The 20,190-nt window shown below is 44.6% G+C and overlaps 1 protein-coding gene across 1 annotated transcript in view; it reads left to right on the top strand.

The window, feature by feature from the left end:
- Positions 1-15,440, top strand: part of DCBLD1 (discoidin, CUB and LCCL domain containing 1) — a 70,427-nt gene extending 54,987 nt beyond the window's left edge. Inside the window, exons 7-15 of the mRNA XM_047102549.1 lie at positions 4,042-4,082; positions 5,448-5,657; positions 6,249-6,373; positions 6,646-6,793; positions 6,894-7,001; positions 9,132-9,216; positions 9,452-9,501; positions 10,373-10,492; positions 13,422-15,440. Coding sequence (XP_046958505.1) covers positions 4,042-4,082; positions 5,448-5,657; positions 6,249-6,373; positions 6,646-6,793; positions 6,894-7,001; positions 9,132-9,216; positions 9,452-9,501; positions 10,373-10,492; positions 13,422-13,912 — 1,378 coding nt within the window. The 3' untranslated portion in view covers positions 13,913-15,440. The remainder of the gene's footprint in view (positions 1-4,041; positions 4,083-5,447; positions 5,658-6,248; positions 6,374-6,645; positions 6,794-6,893; positions 7,002-9,131; positions 9,217-9,451; positions 9,502-10,372; positions 10,493-13,421) is intronic.
- The last annotated feature ends 4,750 nt before the right edge of the window (positions 15,441-20,190 follow it).

Genomic DNA, 20,190 nt, shown 5'->3' with positions numbered 1-20,190 from the left:
GGGCGCCTGGGTGGCGCAGTCGGTTAAGCGTCCGGCTTCAGCCAGGTCACGATCTCATGGTCCGTGAGTTCGAGCCCCGCGTCAGGCTCTGAGCTGATGGCTCAGAGCCTGGAGCCTGTTTCCGATTCTGTGTCTCCCTCTCTCTCTGCCCCTCGCCCGTTCATGCTCTGTCTCTCTCTGTCCCAAAAATAAATAAACGTTGAAAAAAAAAAAATTAAAGAAAAAAAAAAGAAACTAAAATCCTTAAATAAATAAAATATATATACGTGTGTCATAAATTCATTTTTATGTATGCACACACATGTATTTTATACATGCATATATGTACACACACATGTACTATATGTAAATAAAAGTATATATGCATGTAGTGTGTGTGTGTGTATACACACACACACACACACACACACATCTTTTTTCACTTATGTATTTGCCTCAGACTTTTTGGAACATAAATATTATACCTGATTTATAGTAAAAGTGATGCTTATGCAATTACATGAAGACCTGAGAAATCTCCTGGTGATTCTAGTCCAAGAACATCCCATGGGGTAGCCATGGCATCTCGCCATTGGATCATCACCACCATTTGTCCTACACTTGACTCTCAGAAAGGACACCCTCTCCTACAGTTCCTCAAGCTCCCCCTTCACTATGTTGTACAACTCTTTTTCAAACCCAACCTTCTATTGCTTGCATGTTGACTTTTTCAAGGCCTTCCACAATATGTTGACTCCTCTGGGCTCCAAGTCATTCCCCAAAAGGTTCAGGTTAAACAGGTTTTAATGCTTTTGAGAACAGAGGAGAGATACTGGCAGCAAGCAGGCGTCAGGTTGCGTGTCTCCAACCCGAGTATGTTCAATGCACAATTTGGATGCTTTAGGACCTCACACAGGTGTTTCACTCCATCCTCCTGAACATCATTGCCCCCGATATCCAATATTTCACGTTATGATTGTGCTTGAGGGCATTAGCAAGCTCCTGACAGCCCTCCACTGTGAAAGAACAATCTGGCAAATCCAGGTTCTGGAGGCTGCAGTCTGGACAACCCAGGGCCTTACACAGAAACTTCACTCCCTCATCTCTCAGGTTATTCCTCCTCAGGTTCAGGTGGGTCAATCTCGTGTTCTCAAGGAGCAATCTGACAGGTACTGCAACTGGGTACACCGAGCTGGCAGCACCAGAGCACCAATCTCTCCAAGGCACACAGTAAGCACAGTGATCAAAAACCAGCATGATCTTGACCCTTGAGGATCTGTTTCTGTTGACATTTTTTATGGTTTGATGCTACTTCAGGAAGGTATCAGGCTGTGGCCCACATTTGTTGGGCGCTACATCTCCAAATCGGAGTGAAGAATTAACCTCTGGTGTTAAATCTGCTTTTTGGACTCTCTTGCCTATGTTTGTATACATTGCAGTGCTTCCTTTGTAGAAGAATAGGACTGCAAAAAGTTTCACTGTACTACCAGGGTTTTATTTTACTGTTGAAAAAAAATTATTTAAACTGTTGCACAAAAGTAGACATGTTCTGAGTTACTTCTGGGCTGAATACAGATGAAGTCGCTTTATGGTCATCTGAAATTAAACGTTGATGCAAAGATCAGAGTACGGAAATCAAAACCATTAATGGCTTAGGAAGAGTTTCGTTCCGCATTCCATGTAGTTATTGGAACACATTGTCCGATTTTTGTTTTGGTGCGAATAGATAGAAAGTCCAGAATTATATCAAGGTCCCTTCTTTCTAGCTCTGATTTTGCTTTGACTTTTGGTAGTGAGCAGAGAAGAGTCCACCACATGCGAATACATCTCCTCCACTCATTTCGATTCCCAAATCTTCAGGGAGCAGTTGTTTTCATCTGCGCTGTTTTGCTGTTGGGGAACCACTGTACATGTGGTCATTGAACTTCTGTTCCCACACATGATTGTTTGGTGTTCAGGAAAAAACACAGAAGGAAGCAGTACAGCTGAGGAAGGAGTCCCTAAAGTAAATATCTAAGGTTCTTCTGGGATTCATCCGGGTCAGGTCACTTCCTTGATTTGAGGAGACCAGAATGGAATCAGGAAGAGAAGCTGACCTCATACAGAGGGCGAAGGCTCAGACCATCAGCGGGGAAGGCTTTTCTTTCAGTTTGCATCGGACTGTTCTCGATTGCTTCTCTAGTTCTCTGGGAAGGCTGGCAGTACTTGTAATCTGATGGAATTCGTGCACCCTGATGTGTGACTGCCTCAGAACTCCAGCCTCCTGGGGTGTTTTCATTTTTAAAAGAGGAGGCTCATTTACCAGTAGAATTCTCTAAGTGATTGTGTTTAGTTAGTTTACTAGAGTGAAATGGAAAAGCATAGTCCAGCTGGTAATGGAGAAAAGCCAGGCAGAGGGCTGTTAGGAGCAGCGCCTCCCCTGGCGGCATCTTCCTGGGGTTAACTCCAGTTATCCTTCTTTCCATAACTTCCCTTTTTCGGCAACGGCGAAATAAATATTTTAGTGTCTTATGACAGTGGGAGTGAGTTTAGGTCCTCTGGGTTGCCGCAGCGTTTTGTGCACTTCTTTGGGTAAAATTTCAAGTGTAATACTTAGTGCAGGAACATTATAAAAAAAAAAGGAAAAAATCAAACAGAGGCTCTAAATACATTAATAAAACTTTAAATTGTGAATTGCAACAATGTGCATCTTTTTTTCAAAGTTAGAAGAGCTGGATTTTCACCCAGGCTTGGCCACCCACTGAATTCAGGCAAGTCCTGCGACCCCAGTGGGTCTGCATTTTCATGTCAGAAATGATCGGTGCCTGCATTATATTCAGGATATCGCAGAACCTTTACGTGGAATAGCAGGGCTGTGAAGTCTGCTTGAGAGTGGACAAAGAATGTGAAAGAAAAAGTCCATTCCAGGGAATTTGACTACCTGCTACTTCTAATCAACAACAGCAACCAAGCTTTGATGGAAAGATTCTTATACTCGTGTCCAGTCTGGGTTTTCTGTGGATTTCACAGTTCAGTGGTCTCTCTGTCCATTGTTGCCACATATAATGCAGACTTAAACATTTAAAATTATAAGCAGTACTCTCAGATTGTAAAATAATTGAACACAAAAGTGACATCTATCTCTGTGTTTATCTCTAGTATCTAATATAATACTATGCACATAAGATTAATCTTGAGAACTCTAGATTTTCTATTTATTCTATGTATTTTTACACTGCCAGGTTGGTAAGGGATTTATAGAGGGTAAATATGGTCTCAGGCCTTCGGAATCCCTTCTCCACTGAAGGAGAGAAGTGCGGAGCGAGGTTGATGTGATAAGTTTGCCTGTGTGAATAATACAAGCTGTGAAAGCGCTAGAGTCCACAGGCCCAGGGATGAATGCCAGATCAGCGGTGACGCCCAGGCCAGGGCCAGCTCAGTGAGATGCTATGAGTTTTCTCCAGCTGTACCTTGTCATCCGGACGCAGGAGCTGGTTCACGGCTTGGCCTTAGTTGCTACAGTAGGTAGGAGTGTGACTGGAGAGAGAATGAGCTGAGGCTGTCCCCAGAGCAGCAGTGCTGGGGCAGAAGCCGTGGTCATTTTTCTAAAAGTGGCCAGTCTTCTTCATGTCTCTCAGTGATCCTTGATGATCGACAACAATTGGGATGCTTTAAGGTGACTACTGAAGCAAAGGGAATATTCAGGGCAGTCATTCCTTCTGCTTCCGTTGCTGGGTATCAGTTAGTTGGGATTTCAGGCTGCTCCTAAGACGGTGTATGTGCACTTTCCTTCCCAACACAATGTGGCATGATGGAATCCACACAAGATTTTGATCCAACAGCAGTGACTCAGAGTCCTGGCCACTTGTCACCTGGGTGACTTGAGGAAAGTTGCTCACCTTCAGTGGGCCTGAGTTCTTGATCTAGAAAACACCAGTGACAAAGATAATAACAGCCTTGCTGGGGTGCTGTGAGGATCACATGAAGCGAGGGGAGGCTCTGAACCCTGTGCTTGGTGCTGTGTCCAGTCATTAAGATCCAAGTAAGCAACTCACCTCCTCATGTTTGTGTTTATTATTTCAGTGGTTCCCTGTCAGACAAGCGATTTCTCTTTACCTCCGATGGTAAGGATCACATTTTCCTTAAGAATTTGATATTTTAGGGGCGCCGGGGTGGCTCAGTCGGTGGCTAAGTGTCTGACTTGATTTCCACTCAGGTTGTGATCTCATGGTCATGAGATCAAGCCCTGCCATCAGGCTCCACGCTCAGTGTGGAGCCTGCTTGGGATTCTTTCTCTCTCCCTCTGTCTCTGCCCCTCCCCTGCTCTCAATCTGTCTCTCTCTTTTTCTTTCTCTTTCAAAATAAATAAATACACATTAAAAAAGAGAATTTGTGGGGCACCTGGGTGGCTTAGTCAGTTAGGCATCCAACTCTGTCTCAGGTCATGATCTCTCGGTTTGTAAGTTCGAGCCCCACATCAGGTGAGCTCGAGCCCTGCTTCGGCCTCCCCACTCTCTCTCCCTCTCTCTCTGCCCCTTATGGGATTCTCTCTCTCTCTCTCTCTTTCTCTCTCTCTCTCTCTCTCTGCCCCTTGCTCACTTATGCGCTCTCTCAAAAACTAAAAATAAATAATAAAAAAAAAGAATTTGATATTTTAAAATCTTCAGTCCTAGTTTATTCTTCCATACCCCTCCAGTGATGTAGTTTAAAGGATTTTCTTCTTCTTTTTCCACAGGTCAGGCAGCACCAAGTATGCTGTGACTTAAAAATACCCAATATTAAAAATACAAAATAGTTCAATTATCATTAAGCAGAAAATATTTTTCTTTATAATCTAAGCTATCTCAAACTTTTGCCAGAAAAGAATGAAAATTTGAAATGATACTTATTTTAAGATAAATTCCTTCATGTTAGATTTTAACAGAAAATCCTTTTGAATATTACAGTTTAATTTGTGGGTTTTTTTGAATAAAGTGATTAAACAGAAGTATGTAAAATAAAGGCTTTTTAGTCCCTCTGTCATGAAATATAGTCTACGTAAATATTCTCTCAGCATAAAGGAAAGTATTTCAAGGAGAACAGTCTGCATCTGTCTTCTTTGTCCAGGGAGAGGAGTGTGGCCTTTATTTGCTAATGTCCATGTTGCCTTTACAACACATATCACTTTGCTGAAATGAGGGTGAATTTAGAAGTTTAGAAAGGAAAAGCTGTGGTGGGAACAAGGATGTCATTCGTAGGGGAAGTGACTTCAGTGAAGTCCATTAAAAAAAGAAGCAGCAATCATTTCAAGATACTGCAGTACAAATGAATCAAATGAGAGTCTGAGTCATTAAAATACTAGTAATTAAACAGTCGATTTGATATCAGAATGGTAATAAATCAACTGAATAATTCTAGGCGAGGTCAAGTACTACTTTTTTTTTTTTTTGCTTTCATTTCGTGTTTATATCTAAAGGACTTTTTCTGGCTTTTTTTTTTTTTTTTTTAAGGTTGCAGCAGATCATTGAGTTTGGAGCCTGATACGCAAATCAGAACTACTTGGCAGTGGGTCAGTGAGATGGGAGAACAGCTCCATTGGTCCCCTGGCCAAGCCCAGCTTCAGGACCAAGACCTATCATGGGCTTCGGGGGACAGCAGCAAGAACCGCAAACAGCGAGAATGGCTGGAGACCGATTTGGGAGAGAAAAAGAAAATAACAGGTGATGACACAGTGCAGTTTTACAAATGCAAAATGACTTGCTGTTCAGATTATGTTTTTGAGTTACATAGGTGCCGCTCTCTCTTTCTCAAAGTACTCTGTCTTTTCTAAAAGTAACTACCAAACCTTCTCATTGTCTCAATGGGCAGATTGTAAGTATGGATATGCGGAGTAGAAAGCCCACACAGCAGGGTGCCTGGGTAGCTCAGTCGGTTAAGTGTCTGACTCTTGATTTTGGCTCAGGTCATGATCCCAGGGTCATGGGATCGAGCCCCACTTAGGGCTCTGCACTGATAGCACGTAGTCTGCTTGAGATTCTCCCTCTCTCTCTCTGCCCTTCCCCCACTCATACTCTCTCTCACTCAGAAATAAATAAACTAAAAAAAACCCACACTGCAATGAGGAAACCTTTGTATGGTATATTGTCAGTGTGGAAACACTCATGTGTGATCAGGTTTCTAAATGCAAATAAGGAAATTTGGCTTGTAAAATGATTTGAGATTTCAAGTGAGAAAAGGAAAGGAAACCTAAGATTATAATCCATGCTATATATATTTTAAAAACTAACCTGTCAATAATATTTTCTTACCAGGAATTATGACCACAGGATCCACACAGTCGAATTTCAACTTTTATGTTAAGAGTTTTGTGATGAAGTTCAAAAACAGCAACTCCAAGTGGAGGACCTATAAAGGAATTGCAAATAATAAAGAGAAGGTAAGAGAAACTTTGGAGGAAAGAACTGAGTAGGAGAGCAGGTCTCTAGCTATTCTTATCACTGCGTTTCCAGAAAGCAGATTTGCAGCACCACCTTAGGTAATTCAGCCTTGGTTGGCAAAACCTTGTAAATTCACTCTCAAGTATGTCTACAAAACTACAACAGACATAGAATCCTGGCTTTGGTGTCATATATCCAGGTATGAGTGGGTGGAGAAAGACCTAGGAACTAACTAATAGCATCTTCAGGTGAAAGTTCTTTGTTTCCACAGGTGTTTCAGGGCAACTCTAATTTTCGGGATCCAGTGAGGAATAATTTTATCCCTCCCATCGTGGCCAGATACGTGCGGGTTGTCCCCCAGACATGGCACCAGAGGATCGCCTTGAACGTGGAGCTCTTTGGTTGCCAGATTACACAAGGTAGGACTCAGGGCAAGTCAGCGAGTTATTTGATTCTGATCGTGCCCTTTCACAAATTGTTGTTACTAATGTGGTTTTTCCAATATCTCCTCTACCTCAGATAATGATTCATTGGTGTGGCGCAAAACAAGTCCAAATACTGTTAGTTCAACTAAAAGAGAAGATGAGATCATCACAAGCTCCATCCCCTCAGAAGAAATCCCCACAGGTAGAGCAGTTTGCTGTTTCGTGCTTTCCTAAGGAGTATGACCGGACTCCATGTGATATTACAGTGACTTCAACGAAAACTTTTCTCTGTCATATCAATGTCTGGAGTCAGATGGTTCAGAGGTAGCTGGATATGTGTTAAAGGATGTATATCTGCAACTATTAATCACAATATTGTAAGTAGAAAAAGTAGCACCCTTCAAACACTGGGTGAATGTTTATGGAAAAATAATAGCACATGCATGAATTAGAATACCCTGGGGCGCCTGGGTGGCTCAGTCGGTTAAGCGTCCGGCTTCAGCTCAGGTCACGATCTCACAGTCCGTGAGTTCGAGCCCCGCGTCGGGCTCTGGGCTGATGGCTCAGAGCCTGGAGCCTGCTTCCGATTCTGTGTCTCCCTCTCTCTCTGCCCCTCCCCCGTTCATGCTCTGTCTCTCTCTGTCTCAAAAATAAATAAACGTTAAAAAAAAAATTAAAAAAAAAAAAGAATACCCTGCAGCCATGAAAAAGAAATGTGTTTGTAATATAGGAAGCTCTCGGAGATGTACTGACAAACTTAAAAAAATAAGCAAGGTATAGGACAGTCTGTATAGCCTACCATGTGTGTAAAAAATGAGGAATAAAGAATGAATATATATGTATAATCATTCCGGCATCTCCAGAAGAATGTCGAGAAATATAATTTGGCTTTCTCTAGAGAAGGAACAGAGGTAGGAGGGAGGCTTTTTTATACTTTTCGAAGTTTGAACATGTAAATGTATCGTCAGTTCAAGCAATAAACATTAAAAGTACATTTACTTTTTCAGAATATAAAATAATATACATATTAATTTTATAAAATTCAGTAAGATTAGAGATAAATAAGAAAATAAAAAGCCATAAATCAGCATTTGTAGATAATCACCATATCCCACTATATCCAGTCAACTATATTTATGTAAATCACCTTGAGGAAAACCTGTAATTTGTTCTGTAGCAAGTATTTTTCACTTCACATTGTATTATGATGATCTTCCAAGGTTATTAAATCGTTGCAAAACACAATTGTTAATATCTTTATAGTATTTTCTCATATGGCTATACCATCATTTAGTTAACCATTCCCCTATTGTTGGATGTTTAAATTGTTAGATATTTCCCAAATTTCCACTCTTGTAAATAACGCCAGTGTTAGTCACATAACTTTTGTTCCTTTCGAAGGTCCTTATCTCCCCCTTTCACAAACTGCATATTTCCACTCCCGATCATCCCGTTGTTTTCTTCACAGGGATCAAAGATAAAGAAGGGTGAAGAACAAATCTTTCTCCTTTAGTTTGCCTAGTTTCTACAAACTTGGGGCCTGCTTTAGCGGCCGTTCAAGTGATTTCCTTTTTTAAAGTAGGAAGACACAGTGTTCTGTGCGGCAAAGTGGAAATGCTGTTTGAGGTCATCAGGCTGCATTTCCTCTCAGTCCACAGCTCCAAAGCCCTGGTAACGGGAAGCATGGGGCTTCTCTTCCCTTCCCCCTCCCCAGCTGCTGTTATTGTGCAAGTGCAAACGTGCCCACCATCTGGGGGAGACTGGGTACTTGAGCTCCACCCTGTGCTTAAGTCCTTCACCTCTCTGAGTAGCTCCTGTAAACCTTCCCCCTCAATTCTGATTTGGGAGTCTAATATCGTCCAAAGAACAAGCTTAGAGTAAGTGTTAATCCCTGAGGACCATCAAAAATCGCCTTTTGGAGAAAAAAAAAATTTTATTTTCTTTAACTTTAGCCATGATTTTATTTATTTATTTTTTAAATGTTATCTATTTTGAGAGTGGGAGAGGGAGAGAGAAAAATTCCCAAACAGGCTCTGCGCTTGTCAGCACAGAGCCCGATGCAGGCAGGGCTCCATCTCATGAACCGTGAGATCACAACCTGAGCTGAAATCAAGAGTAGATGCTTAACCGACTGAGCCACCCAGGCACCCCTTTAGCCAGGATTTGGAAATCCTCTCTTTTTGCTGTCTGACATCAGTAAATGCCTAGCACATATTCATTTTCCCCATGTATTAAACTGTGGAAGACTTTTCAAATCAGTGTTCAGTTTTAGATTGAGCAATTTGGTTGCACTTCCTTTCTGTTGTAATGTGTGGCTTTTCCCCCTTCTCAGGAATAAATGTCACAACTGTTGTTATTCCACTGGTGCTCCTGGCTCTGCTGGTTGCTGGAATGGGAATCTTTGCCGCCCTTAGAAAGTATGTGACTTGACATTTTTAAATTTCTCCTCTAATCATGCAACTAATTACAAAACCAAAATGTTTGCTTTTCAGATGCTCATGCATAGAAAAGCAGCATTACTTCGGCCAAGATAAAATGCTAATTTATGTGTTAAAAACAAGTTGTGTAGAGGTAGAAAGTATCAAGTATTATTTTATAAACAGTACTCCTCACTTAGAAACCTTTTCAAGTAGGATTTTTTTGTTTCTGTAGGAGGAAGAAGAAAGGAAATCCATATGGATCAGCTCAGGCCCAGAAAACAGGTTGGTTGACAGAAAACTCCACAGTTTTATTCTGTCTTGAGAAGGGACAGGGTCTGCTGATTAAAATTATGTGGCTCACACTTACGTCGTCAAAAAATGAAGATATGCAGCCTTTAAGTTAGCAAGTCTAAAAGGAATGGAATATTGTGGCCTATCTCTTTATTTTAATGGAGAGTTCTCATGGCCAGTGACCTTTACTTTTGTTCAGTATTATCCCATCACAACATTCTTTTTTTTTTTTTTTTTGGCCACCGGAGTTTAAGCCACCACACTGCTTGTCATCCGGGAGAAGTTATAAAAGCCGCATCTGTGAACTGAACTTTGTCCGGTACTGCTCTGCATCTCCAGGCTTCCACTGTATTTTCCACTCTGGGAGAGCGAAGGAAGAACCGGGCAGGGTTCACGTTCAGGTTTCAGAGAATCCTCAGGACACAGGGTACCCCAAGCAATGAGTCAGCTGTAGTCCAGAGAGGGCAGCAGGGCAGGACCCCTCAGAATCTCAGGGGCAGCTTGGGACCCCACCTGCACAGGGTCTCAGCAGCCAGCTGTGTTGACTCCTCTGAGACATGAATGCTGTATCTGTGTAGATTACGGAAAACCATGCCCAGGTGGTGTAACAGAGGCATAATCTGGGACCTGCCCTGGTGGCAACCCAGATACAAGTGGAAAACACGGATGGAACAGTGTTTGCTGTTGTCCTAACAACCTCAGCATGCTGTTTCCCTACACATAATCTGGGAGCCATGCCACGCACTCATCACGGTCAGCCGGCAAAAGGCGGCCTGAAGTCCAGCCCATCGAGGAACACGTCAGAGACTATGTGCGTTACCCTTCTGAGATACATGTTGGTTTCGTGTTATCTTTATTCCAGACTGTTGGAAGCAGATCAAGTATCCCTTTGCCAGACACCAGTCGGCTGAGTTTACCATCAGCTATGATAATGAAAAGGAGGTGACACAAAAGTTAGATCTCATCACAAGTGATATGGCAGGTACGTGTCAGGCCTCTGTGACGGTGTTATGAGGCAGCAAGTGCTGCCCATGGGAGTGAGGAGACCAGGAGGGAAATATGACTAAAACCTGGTGTGGAGATGGGGCCCAAGGAATCAGCAATGTGTATGGTCCTCTCTTTCCTCTGCAAAGTGTTACAAATGAACACTGAGAGAGCTACAGCATAGCTATAGCAATGGCCCTGAGGGACCACGAAAATCTGGAAGCCCTTAAATAATCTGTTGCTAAGATTTTGGTTAAGGCACTAAGGAAGGGAGACTGGAAAGATGAATTAAGCCCAGTTCCTGCCCTTGAGAAAAGAGGAGACAGGAGATGAAAGAACCTGTCCAGTGTTTGAATGACCTCTGTGTTCCTGATAAGCCATCGCTGAGGGTCAGGCTTCTCAAACTGTGGAGAGGGATCCATTTTTTGCCTTTGAAAAAATTATTATTTCTAATCTGTCAGAAACCACTGCTTTTGTAAAATACAATGCAGTTGACCCTTGAACAACAAGGGGTTAAAGATGCCCACCCCCTGCACAAAAATCCATGTATAACTTGACTCCCCCAAAGCTTAACTACTAACAGCCTATTGCTGACCAAAACAACCTACTGTTGCCTCCACCCTTACCAGTAACATAAACAGTGGGTCGACACACATTTTGCATGTGATTTGCATTATATATTGTATTCTTACAATAAAGTAAGTTAGAGAAAATGTTACTAAGAAAATCCTAAGGAAGAGGGCCACTTGGGTAGCTCAGTCAGTTGAGTGTCTGACTCTTGATTTCAGCTCAGGTCATGATCTCCCGATTCATGGGATCCAGCCATGAGTTGGGCTCTGTGCTGACAGCACGGAGCCTGCTTGGGATTCTCTATCTCCCTCTCTCTCTTTCTGCCCCTCTCCTGCCTGCATGCATACGTGCACATGCTCTCTTTCACTCTCTCTCAACATAAAGAAAAAGAAAATCACAGGAAAGAGAAAAATATGTTTCCAGTACTATATACTATATTGAAAAAAACTCACCTATAAGTGGACACACACCGTTCCACCCCTTTGTTTAAGGGTCAGTTGTATAAAGTAGAAGTAATGAATGACATTTTATTTTTTATTTAAAAAAAATTTTTTTTAACGTTTATTTATTTTTTGAGACAGAGAGAGACAGAGCATGAATGGGGGAGGGGCAGAGAGAGGGAGACACAGAATCGGAAGCAGGCTCCAGGCTCTGAGCCATCAGCCCAGAGCCTGATGCGGGGCTCGAACTCACGGACCGCGAGATCGTGACCTGAGCTGAAGTCGGACGCTTAACTGACTGAGCCACCCAGGCGCCCCAGTAATGACATTTTAAAAAAGACATACAAAATACAAAGCTCTAATTCTTTTATTAGATTTAACAGACATAAGTATACTCTCTCAAGCTGCTGGGAGTTGCTAAACACTTGCTCTCAATTTGTGTGCTTGTCTTTTTGCAGACCTGTCTCGGTTCTCAGATACATAGGCATCTGCAGACCACACTCTGGGTCGCCCCGCTTAGCTTCTCGTGACCCAGAGTGCATTCTGAGGACCAGAAGCATCAGGGAACTTGCTAGAAGTGTGGGCTTTCAGGCCATGCCCCAGGCCTACTGACCCAGAAGTTCATGAATATATCAAAGTCCGAAAGCTACCAGTGGAAAGGTTGCTTGAGCTGCTGCAGAACAAAGAGCATCTCTCCACCCAAAATCCATCCTCTTAATTCCTTTCCTGCTGACAGTCTAGTGCTGCCTTGCAGACAAAACAGGGGAGAAAAGGCCCCCATGTCTATCCTTTTCTTCCTTTCTTTTTTCTTTAGCTTCTGGTGCAGCGTGCCCTCCTTCCCCACTGTGTGGTCCTTCTCCAACACCTTGACTGTGTAAGGCCCCCCTAGGGTCTTGCTCTTGCCCTCACTCAGCCACAGTCTCTCTCCTCAGTAGCTGCACCCACCCTGCTCCAGAGCTCCCAATAGAGAGCCCTTCTTTGCACTTTTGTCAGCTAAGCCCAGACTTCCCTCCCTGTCCGGGAGAAGTAATTCTCACCTGCTAGACACCTCTGCCTGTCAGTGTCACCAGTTCCTCAGTGTGTCCAAAATTGAACCTGTTGTTCCTAACCCTCCCCAAGAACGCTCCATATGTTTCCTCTCCCAAGTGGCTTCCGGACTGTGAATCCCAGGCTTCTGGGCTTAACATCCGGGAAGGGGCCTTGGTTCCTCTCTAGCCTCATGACTGACATCGTTGGTAATAACTTTCTCTGATTCCTGTCTCCAAAGTGTGACCTTTCCAAGGCTGCTGCCAGACCCCTAGTGTGTGACTGCTTGATTTTGTTTGTTTCTCATTTTTCAATCTTTACTTTTTTTTTTTTTTTAAGTTTATTGGGGAGGGGTGGACTGGGGAGGGACAGAGAGAGGTAGAGAGAATCGCAAGCAGGCCCAGGGCTGTCCACACAGAACCCCACTGGAGGGCTCTATCTCTCCAAAGATGAGATCATGACCAGAGCAGAAATCAAGAGTCGAAGCTACACCCACTGAGCCACCCAGGCGCCCCTCTTTCCAGGTTATTTAATCACTGGTGCCTTTTCTCACAGCAACCACCCCCCCCCTCCAAAATTTGGCATTTCAAGGGCCAGTTTAAGAGCTCCAGGAGGTATTTCCCCTCTCATTCCCTAGGTGTGAGGAAGTGTAATCTCTGTCTTCTCCGGGTTCTAGTGACCCACCGAGGCTTCCTAAAGCAGCAGTATGGTTGCGCAAGTCCGTGTGTGTGCCATGTACGCCTTTCCCATTCTCGGGCTTTCTCATCCTGCCTGCTACCGGTTAGGCGCTCAGCCGAGTTGGTTCCGCAGAGCACCTCCCTCTGCAAACAACCGGCTTGCCCTCGCATCCGTGTGACACACACGATGTGTCTCCTGCGCTTTTGATTGCAGATTACCAGCCTCCGCTCATGATTGGCACCGGGACGGTGGCGAGGAAGGGCTCCACCTTCCGTCCGATGGACACCGAGGAGGAGACCCCGCCTAGCGCCGAAGCCTGCGGCCACTACGACCGCCCCCTGCTGGCCGGCCGTCACGAGTATGCCCTGCCCTTGACCAACCCCGAGCCCGAGTACGCCACGCCCATCGTAGAGCGGCACGCGGCGCGCGCGCACACCTTCTCCGGCTACAGGGTGCCCGGGCCCCGGCCGGCGCACACGCAGTCGCTGTCTTCCGGCGGCGCGCCCTACCAGAGGCCGCCTCACCCCGCGCCCGCAGCCGCACGCCCGGGCTACGATCGGCCCACGGCCGGCGGCCAGGCCGCGGACCGCGCCCACCCCGACTACCAGGAGCCGCGGGCAAAGCCAGCCGCCAGCGCCGCCTACGCGGCCCCCAGAGACTGCCTCCGACCCCTCAGCCCCACGGCCATGACCGCTCTTTTGTGAGCACACTGTGAAAGCAACCTGCTGCGGTACCGAGCGGCGGGCTGTGTGCGGCCCTGGAAGAGGGGAGATGTTCAAGTGCGCGTGTGTGAGCGTGTGTGTGTGTGTGTGTGTGTGTGTGTGTGTGTGTGATTTCATAGGATCCTGCGGTGGAGTCCGAGGGACCACCTCTCCTACTGTTTACAAAGTGGTGCATCTGGTGTTGTTCTGACCCTTAGGGCAGGGGTCTGTTGGTTTTTGTTGGGCTAGAAAAATGAAAATTTCCAGATAGCATTTTCATTTCTCTGTGATATTGAGCTGCTTTGGTATAAAATGTGCAATCTGTACAGAGTTGTATTTAACATGAATTAAAGTAACTTAAGTTCGCTTTATCAGAGTTTTAGTTCTGCACAGTGGTTAAGTGGGAGAATGCAGCTGTTGCGAAATCGTATATAATAGTATGTTCACTTTTTAAGTATATTTTATCCGATACTGTGTTAGCAGCAGGTCTGTTTAAACTTAATCTTGTTATTGTGGCTCATTTCCTCTCCTTTGGTAACTAGAACTAAAAGCATTGCTAACATTCTTCCGGAAGGAATGAAATTACTTGAAGCACGAGAAGCGCACCAGGGTGGTGGTTAGCAATTAGGATTGTAGATTAAAACGGAACACAACACAGCCACCTCAGCAGCTGCCTGTTCCTTAGACTCCACTTCAGATGGGACTTGTGGAGGCCAGTAGGGGGCGCTCGGAGCAGGAGGTCTCTGTGGCCCCCAGGGGCCTCCCTGCCCAAGTGGGACAAAGGCCAGGTCCCACTTTGCCTCTTCCTCACCTCAGGCCTAGCAGATACTGTGCAGCTTTCACGTGCAAATCCACCTCTTGAAACTCTGCAAAGCCAAGTGCTGAGACTTAACAGCAACCAAAACTGCTCTCCCCACAAACTGAACGAAGGCAGCACAGCCATTGTAGTCTGAATTACTGTGACAGATGCTTTTGTACCTCAGGTCGAAAATATGGCTGAGGTCAGATGCCCACACTTTTCATGACTTTCTTTAGAAGTAGCACATTGTACTCTGAAGCACAAAGTTATTTAAAGTGTGGTCTTACGAAAGTGACAAAGGCAAAATCCGCGTCGAGCTTTTCTACTGAGATGGTTGGGAAGTGAACTGATTTTGTAAGAAACCATGTTTCCCTTGAGTGTGTGTCTCTAATTCCAGATTAGTCCGGACCTCAGCTGTACCTCATGTTCAGTGCTTTTTGTCTGTTTGCTTTGGGTTCCCTGGGGCAGGGGGGGGAGTTGACCTCTTTTGCCAAAGAGGAAAGTGTGTGCTTAACAAAATGTGGACCAAAAAAATCCTTGACCTAAAAAACGTATTATGATCCTATTTGTATGACTATGACTCTCTGTGAAAGTATAAATATTAAAATAGTGAGGGTGCTGGAAGTTCACGGCAGACTTTTCGGTTATTTTAGGGGATAAACCGTTTACTTTGTGGAGTTTACATGGTTTTATATGCATACTAAGTGTAAAAATAAACTATGCCAAATCACAGAGCCCTGCCCCTTATTGGTGTCCTGCCTGCCAGGCTATTGAAGGCATTTGAGGCTCAGCCTCCACAAAAGAGCAAGTGGTACGGTGGAAAGAGGCTGGGTTTGGAGTCAGGTAGATCTCGGTTCCAGACCCTGATCTGCCACGATAGCGGAGTTATTTTGGAAATAAGTGAAGCCCCACCAAACCAGCAGAGTCTGTTCAAGCTTGCTATAGGAGGGGAGTTGGCCACCATCACTTGCCTTTTTGGCCGAGAGAGACTGAAAGGCAGCAGAGGGGGGTGCAAAGCTTTATCATGGAAAAGAAAGGAGGGCTTTAAGTGATTGGAGGCTGATGACCTAGGGAAGCTGTTGGATGGATTAACTAGATCATTGGTTAGGGATGCGTATTTGGCTTTCTCGGGTTGGCCCTAAGTTGGGAATGGGGACAGAAATTATGGAGGCTGTCAGCTATTAATCAAATCTTAGTGATCCGGGGTTGATGTAGGCATTATTGCTTGGCTTCCTGGATTGTTAACTAGAAATAGCGGTCTGACCTCCTACAAGTCTGACTTAACAGCAAGACTGGCTTTCTGGGCTGGTTACTGTGGATAAAATGGATTGCTTTTCTGCACTTAACGGCTGTGGGTTGTGAATCAGAGTTCAGTTTTTATTTACCCATTTGTATATTCAGTCTGTTCCGTATAACCCTTGGCTTCAGTTTCCCCGTGTGTAAAAATATTAATGCAGGGCACCTGGGTGGCTCAGTCAGTTACGTGTCTGACTTCGGCTCAGGTCATGATTTCACGGTTATGAGTTTGAGCCCTGCATTGGGCTCTTCACCGACAGTGTGGAGCCTGCTTGGGATTCTCTCTCTCTCTCTCTCTCTCTCTCTCTCTCTCTCTCTCTCAAATATATAAAACAAATGTTAATGAAGACTTAACAAGTAAGAATTAATTGGGACAACATTTATCAAAGTGTTTGTTCTACATGTAGGCCATTTTTCTAATCCAGGCTCTCAGCGGGCTGCATATAGCCTTCTAACATTAAAATATTAGTCCATAAGAATAGAAGTCTTTACATTTTCCTCCCTCACACTTCTTCCCTGTACTCGTGATCTAATCACAACAGAAAGAGAACGGGACTTTGTTTTGGGACAGCACTTCCTCCGGGTGGCCTCACTGTGTAGACCGGGTGGGTTGAGTGGAAAGGTCTGATAAAAACCCTACACTGCCCACCTTAAACTAGAGGATAAGAGGAGGAAAATAGTATGCCTTTCTTTTTCAGTGTTTTGCAACATTGGCACATGTGATAAGGTGAGAATGAGATCATTCTAATTGTCTGGTGTCTTCTATGTTATCAAATCCTATTGGGAGGCAAAGATTGCATTCTATCTTGTACAGTTGTGGCTGCAACACATCTCCAACAAACAAGATGACACAGACCACAGAAGCTGCTGAAACTTTCCTCTGGGCTTTATTACGATCGAAACTTTCATTAATATTTATAATCAGCCTAGAAAACCTCTAGACAGAACATGAGAGATTGTTCTGTGTTTATTACATTTGCTCTCAAATCTTAGAAAATGCAATCACAATTAGAGACACAACTGTAGACACCATGAATAGCCTTTCGTAAGTATATCGCTGTAAGGCCTTCTATAAATACATCAGTAGCCCAAGTGTAGGCACCACGTTGGCCTCACTTTTCTCAAAACGCCTCACTTTCATTCATTCATGCACCAAACAGTTCCCAGGATTCACCCTGTACTTACTTGAAAGAGCGTGTACTCGAGACAGCATACCTAAGCTCGCTGCAACCTTGGGACAATGGAGTGCGCTAATGGGAAACTAGGATTGAATACAATCCTGCTAGTGGTCTTCGCCCCAAACAGCCCAGCCCAGCCCCTCACCCAGCGCTCTCCCTGCACCCACACTACTGTGCGCACCGCCAGCCCCAGATCTCTCCTCTCCCACTCTACAGGTCTCTTTCCCAGCTTCCCGGTTCTACAAATAAATTCCCCTAGCGGCTTTAAAGATGTCTGCTCTGTTTCTTGGTATTCTGCGGTCTTAACGACTATGTGTTCAACTGTGAATCCATTTGTATTCACGTTACTTGGGACTCCTGCGTCTTGAATCCTAGGATTCGTCTTTCTCAACCATGACAAATTCTCAGCTATCCTGTTTGCCTCTGCTGTTTTCTTTTCTCACTCCTGGAACTCCTATTGGATTCATTGGACCTTTTCATCCCATCCCCCCAGGTCTCTTAGCCCCTCTTTTCCGTCTCTTTATCTTCTGTGCTGCGTTCTGGGTCAGTTCCTGAGGTACAATATGGCATAGTGGTTGGGTGCACAGACTTGGGATTGCCTGGACAAGGAGCCATAGTCTCTCGGTGCCTGTTTCCATGCTTGTTATGTGGGGAGAAAATACTATTCACCTGCCCATGCCTGCTGTGAAGATTAAACGAAGCTTCTCAAGCATCGCGTGGCCCACATGAAACACTGTGTAAGATTCCACGTTATATTCCAGTTTACTAATTCCTTCTCGTGCTATCTAATCTGCTTCATTTAGCCATTGCGGTTTTAATTTCAATTTTTAAAAAATTTCTATGTTGATTTTTTTTCAAATATGCCTTTTTTTTTTTAAACACTTGCAGTATTTTCTTGGGCTTTGATTCCTTCGTTTAATCATTTGAAACATAGTAATTTCATATCCTTTCTGATTGTCTTGTTTCCTTCATCTCTGAGTAAGAGCCACAGATTTATAAGGCTCGGTCAGTGCCGTGCAGAACTTTCGTAATGAAGGAAACATTCTCTGAGTCGTTCAGCGTGGTTCTCGTTAACTACACATGGCCATCGAGCACTTGAATGTGGCTGGACTGAGTGAGGAAGACATTTTTGGTTTCCTTGAACTTCAGTTTACTTGAATGTAAATAGCCGCATGTGGCTACCGGCTGCTGTATTGGACAGGACACGTCTGTGACGTGCACCCCCCCCCCATCATGTTGCCACCCGTCAGACCTTATCTCCTACTTCTTTGTTCGCCCCACTCCAGCCACACAGGCCTCTTAGCTGTCACTGGAACATACCAGGGACACACCAGTCCTGAAACCTTTGCATGTGCTGCTCTCTCTTCCTGGAAAGCTCTTCCCCCAGATATCTGCATGCACTCATTTCCTGCTAGTCTGCACTCAGACATAATCTTCATGGGGTCCTCTTCCCGCCCCCCCCGCCGTGTAAAAACTAGAGTTCTCCCCCGCACAGTTCCTATCTCCCTTCCTGCTTTACTTTTCTTCCGAACATTTATCGCTGTCTAACACAGTGCACATTTGTGTTTATTGTTCTCAGTCTCCTGTACCAGGTGACATCCCGTGAGGGACGGGAGTTTTGTTTTGTTCCCTGCACGTCCCCAGCACCTAGAACAGTGCTCGATAAATATTTGCTCAATGAACGAATGAGCAGAATTCTTGAGGCTCTGTCCTGTTGTTCCTACCGACTCTTGTTCATGATGGTTTCTGTCTTTGGTTTCACGTTTCTTCTTGTGACCCTTCCCATAGCAGGGCTTTTTTCTCCTTGTGAAAAACCTCATGATACTGTCCTGGCTGGGTGGTTTTGTATCTCTGGCAGGTACACCGGGTGGGGTTGCCAGATAAAATACAGGATATCCAGGTAAATTTGAATTTCAGAGAAACAACAAACAATTTTTCAGTGTATGTTCTGTGTAATATTTGGGGCATATCTATACTAAAAATTATTCATGTCCTGTACTTAAAAAAAATTTTTTTTAACGTTTATTTTTGAGAAAGAAAGAGTGCGGGCAGGAGAGGGGCAGAGAGAGGAGACACAGAATCCGAAGCAGGCTCCAGGCTCCAGCCCCCTATGCGGGGCTCGAACCCAGGAACCGTGAGCTTATAACCTGAGCCAAAGTCGGACGCTTAACCGACTGAGCCACCCAGGTGCCCCACGTGTCCTGTATTCTTATTTGCTAAATCTGCCAACACTAACACCAGGAATATCAACCCTGCACCAGTTTTTAGTTTAACTTTTGGGTTGGTGGTTCCTAGACTGTGCCGAAAACTTAGACCCAAACCTGTGTGAGGCACAGGCCCTGGGTTTTAGTCTCTCAGAGTAGACTTCCTTGTCCTCCAGGGCCATTCATCCTTTGTTGTCTGTTTTATTGGGCAGATTTTTTTAGGTTCACCCTTTTACTGTTCCAACTCCTGTCATGCCTAACCCCAAATCTTGTCTGCTATCCCTTCAAGGAGGTTAAATAGCACCTGACTGACCAAAAACCTCCCACCATCCGGGGATGTCCAGAGCCTCTACTCCAGTGTTTGTCACTCTGTTTTAAAGTTTCTTCTCTGAGTAATTCCCTTCTTTCTTTTCCTTTTCTCCTTTTCCTTTTTTTCCCTTCCTTCCTTCCTTCCTTCCTTCCTTCCTTCCTTCCTTTCTTCCTTCCAGGTTTATTTATTTTGAGAGAGAGAGAAAAAGCATGAGTGGGGGAGGGGCAGAAACAGAGAGAGAGAGAGAGAGAGAGAGAGAGAGAATCCCCAGCAGGCTCTGCACTGTCAGCTCAGAACCCAGTGTGGGGCTCGAACTCAGGCACCGTGAGATCATGACCTGTGCGGAAATCAAGAGTTGGCCGCTTAACCAACCCAGCCATCCAAGGCAGTGTCCCCTTATTTTTAAAAATTAGCTGGGCCTTCTAGAGAATTTTGGTTTTCTTTTCTCTAACATCCCTAGGAACTTACAGACAGGTTTTCATCTCATCTTGCTT

The sequence above is a fragment of the Lynx rufus genome, unplaced genomic scaffold (genome assembly GCF_022079265.1).
Source record: "Lynx rufus isolate CCGP_SWC_20201006 ecotype Redwood Valley unplaced genomic scaffold, mLynRuf1.p SCAF_6, whole genome shotgun sequence".
Lineage (NCBI taxonomy): Eukaryota > Metazoa > Chordata > Mammalia > Carnivora > Felidae > Lynx > Lynx rufus.
Note: the sequence above shows the minus strand (reverse complement) of the source record. Positions and strands in the feature narration are given on the sequence as shown.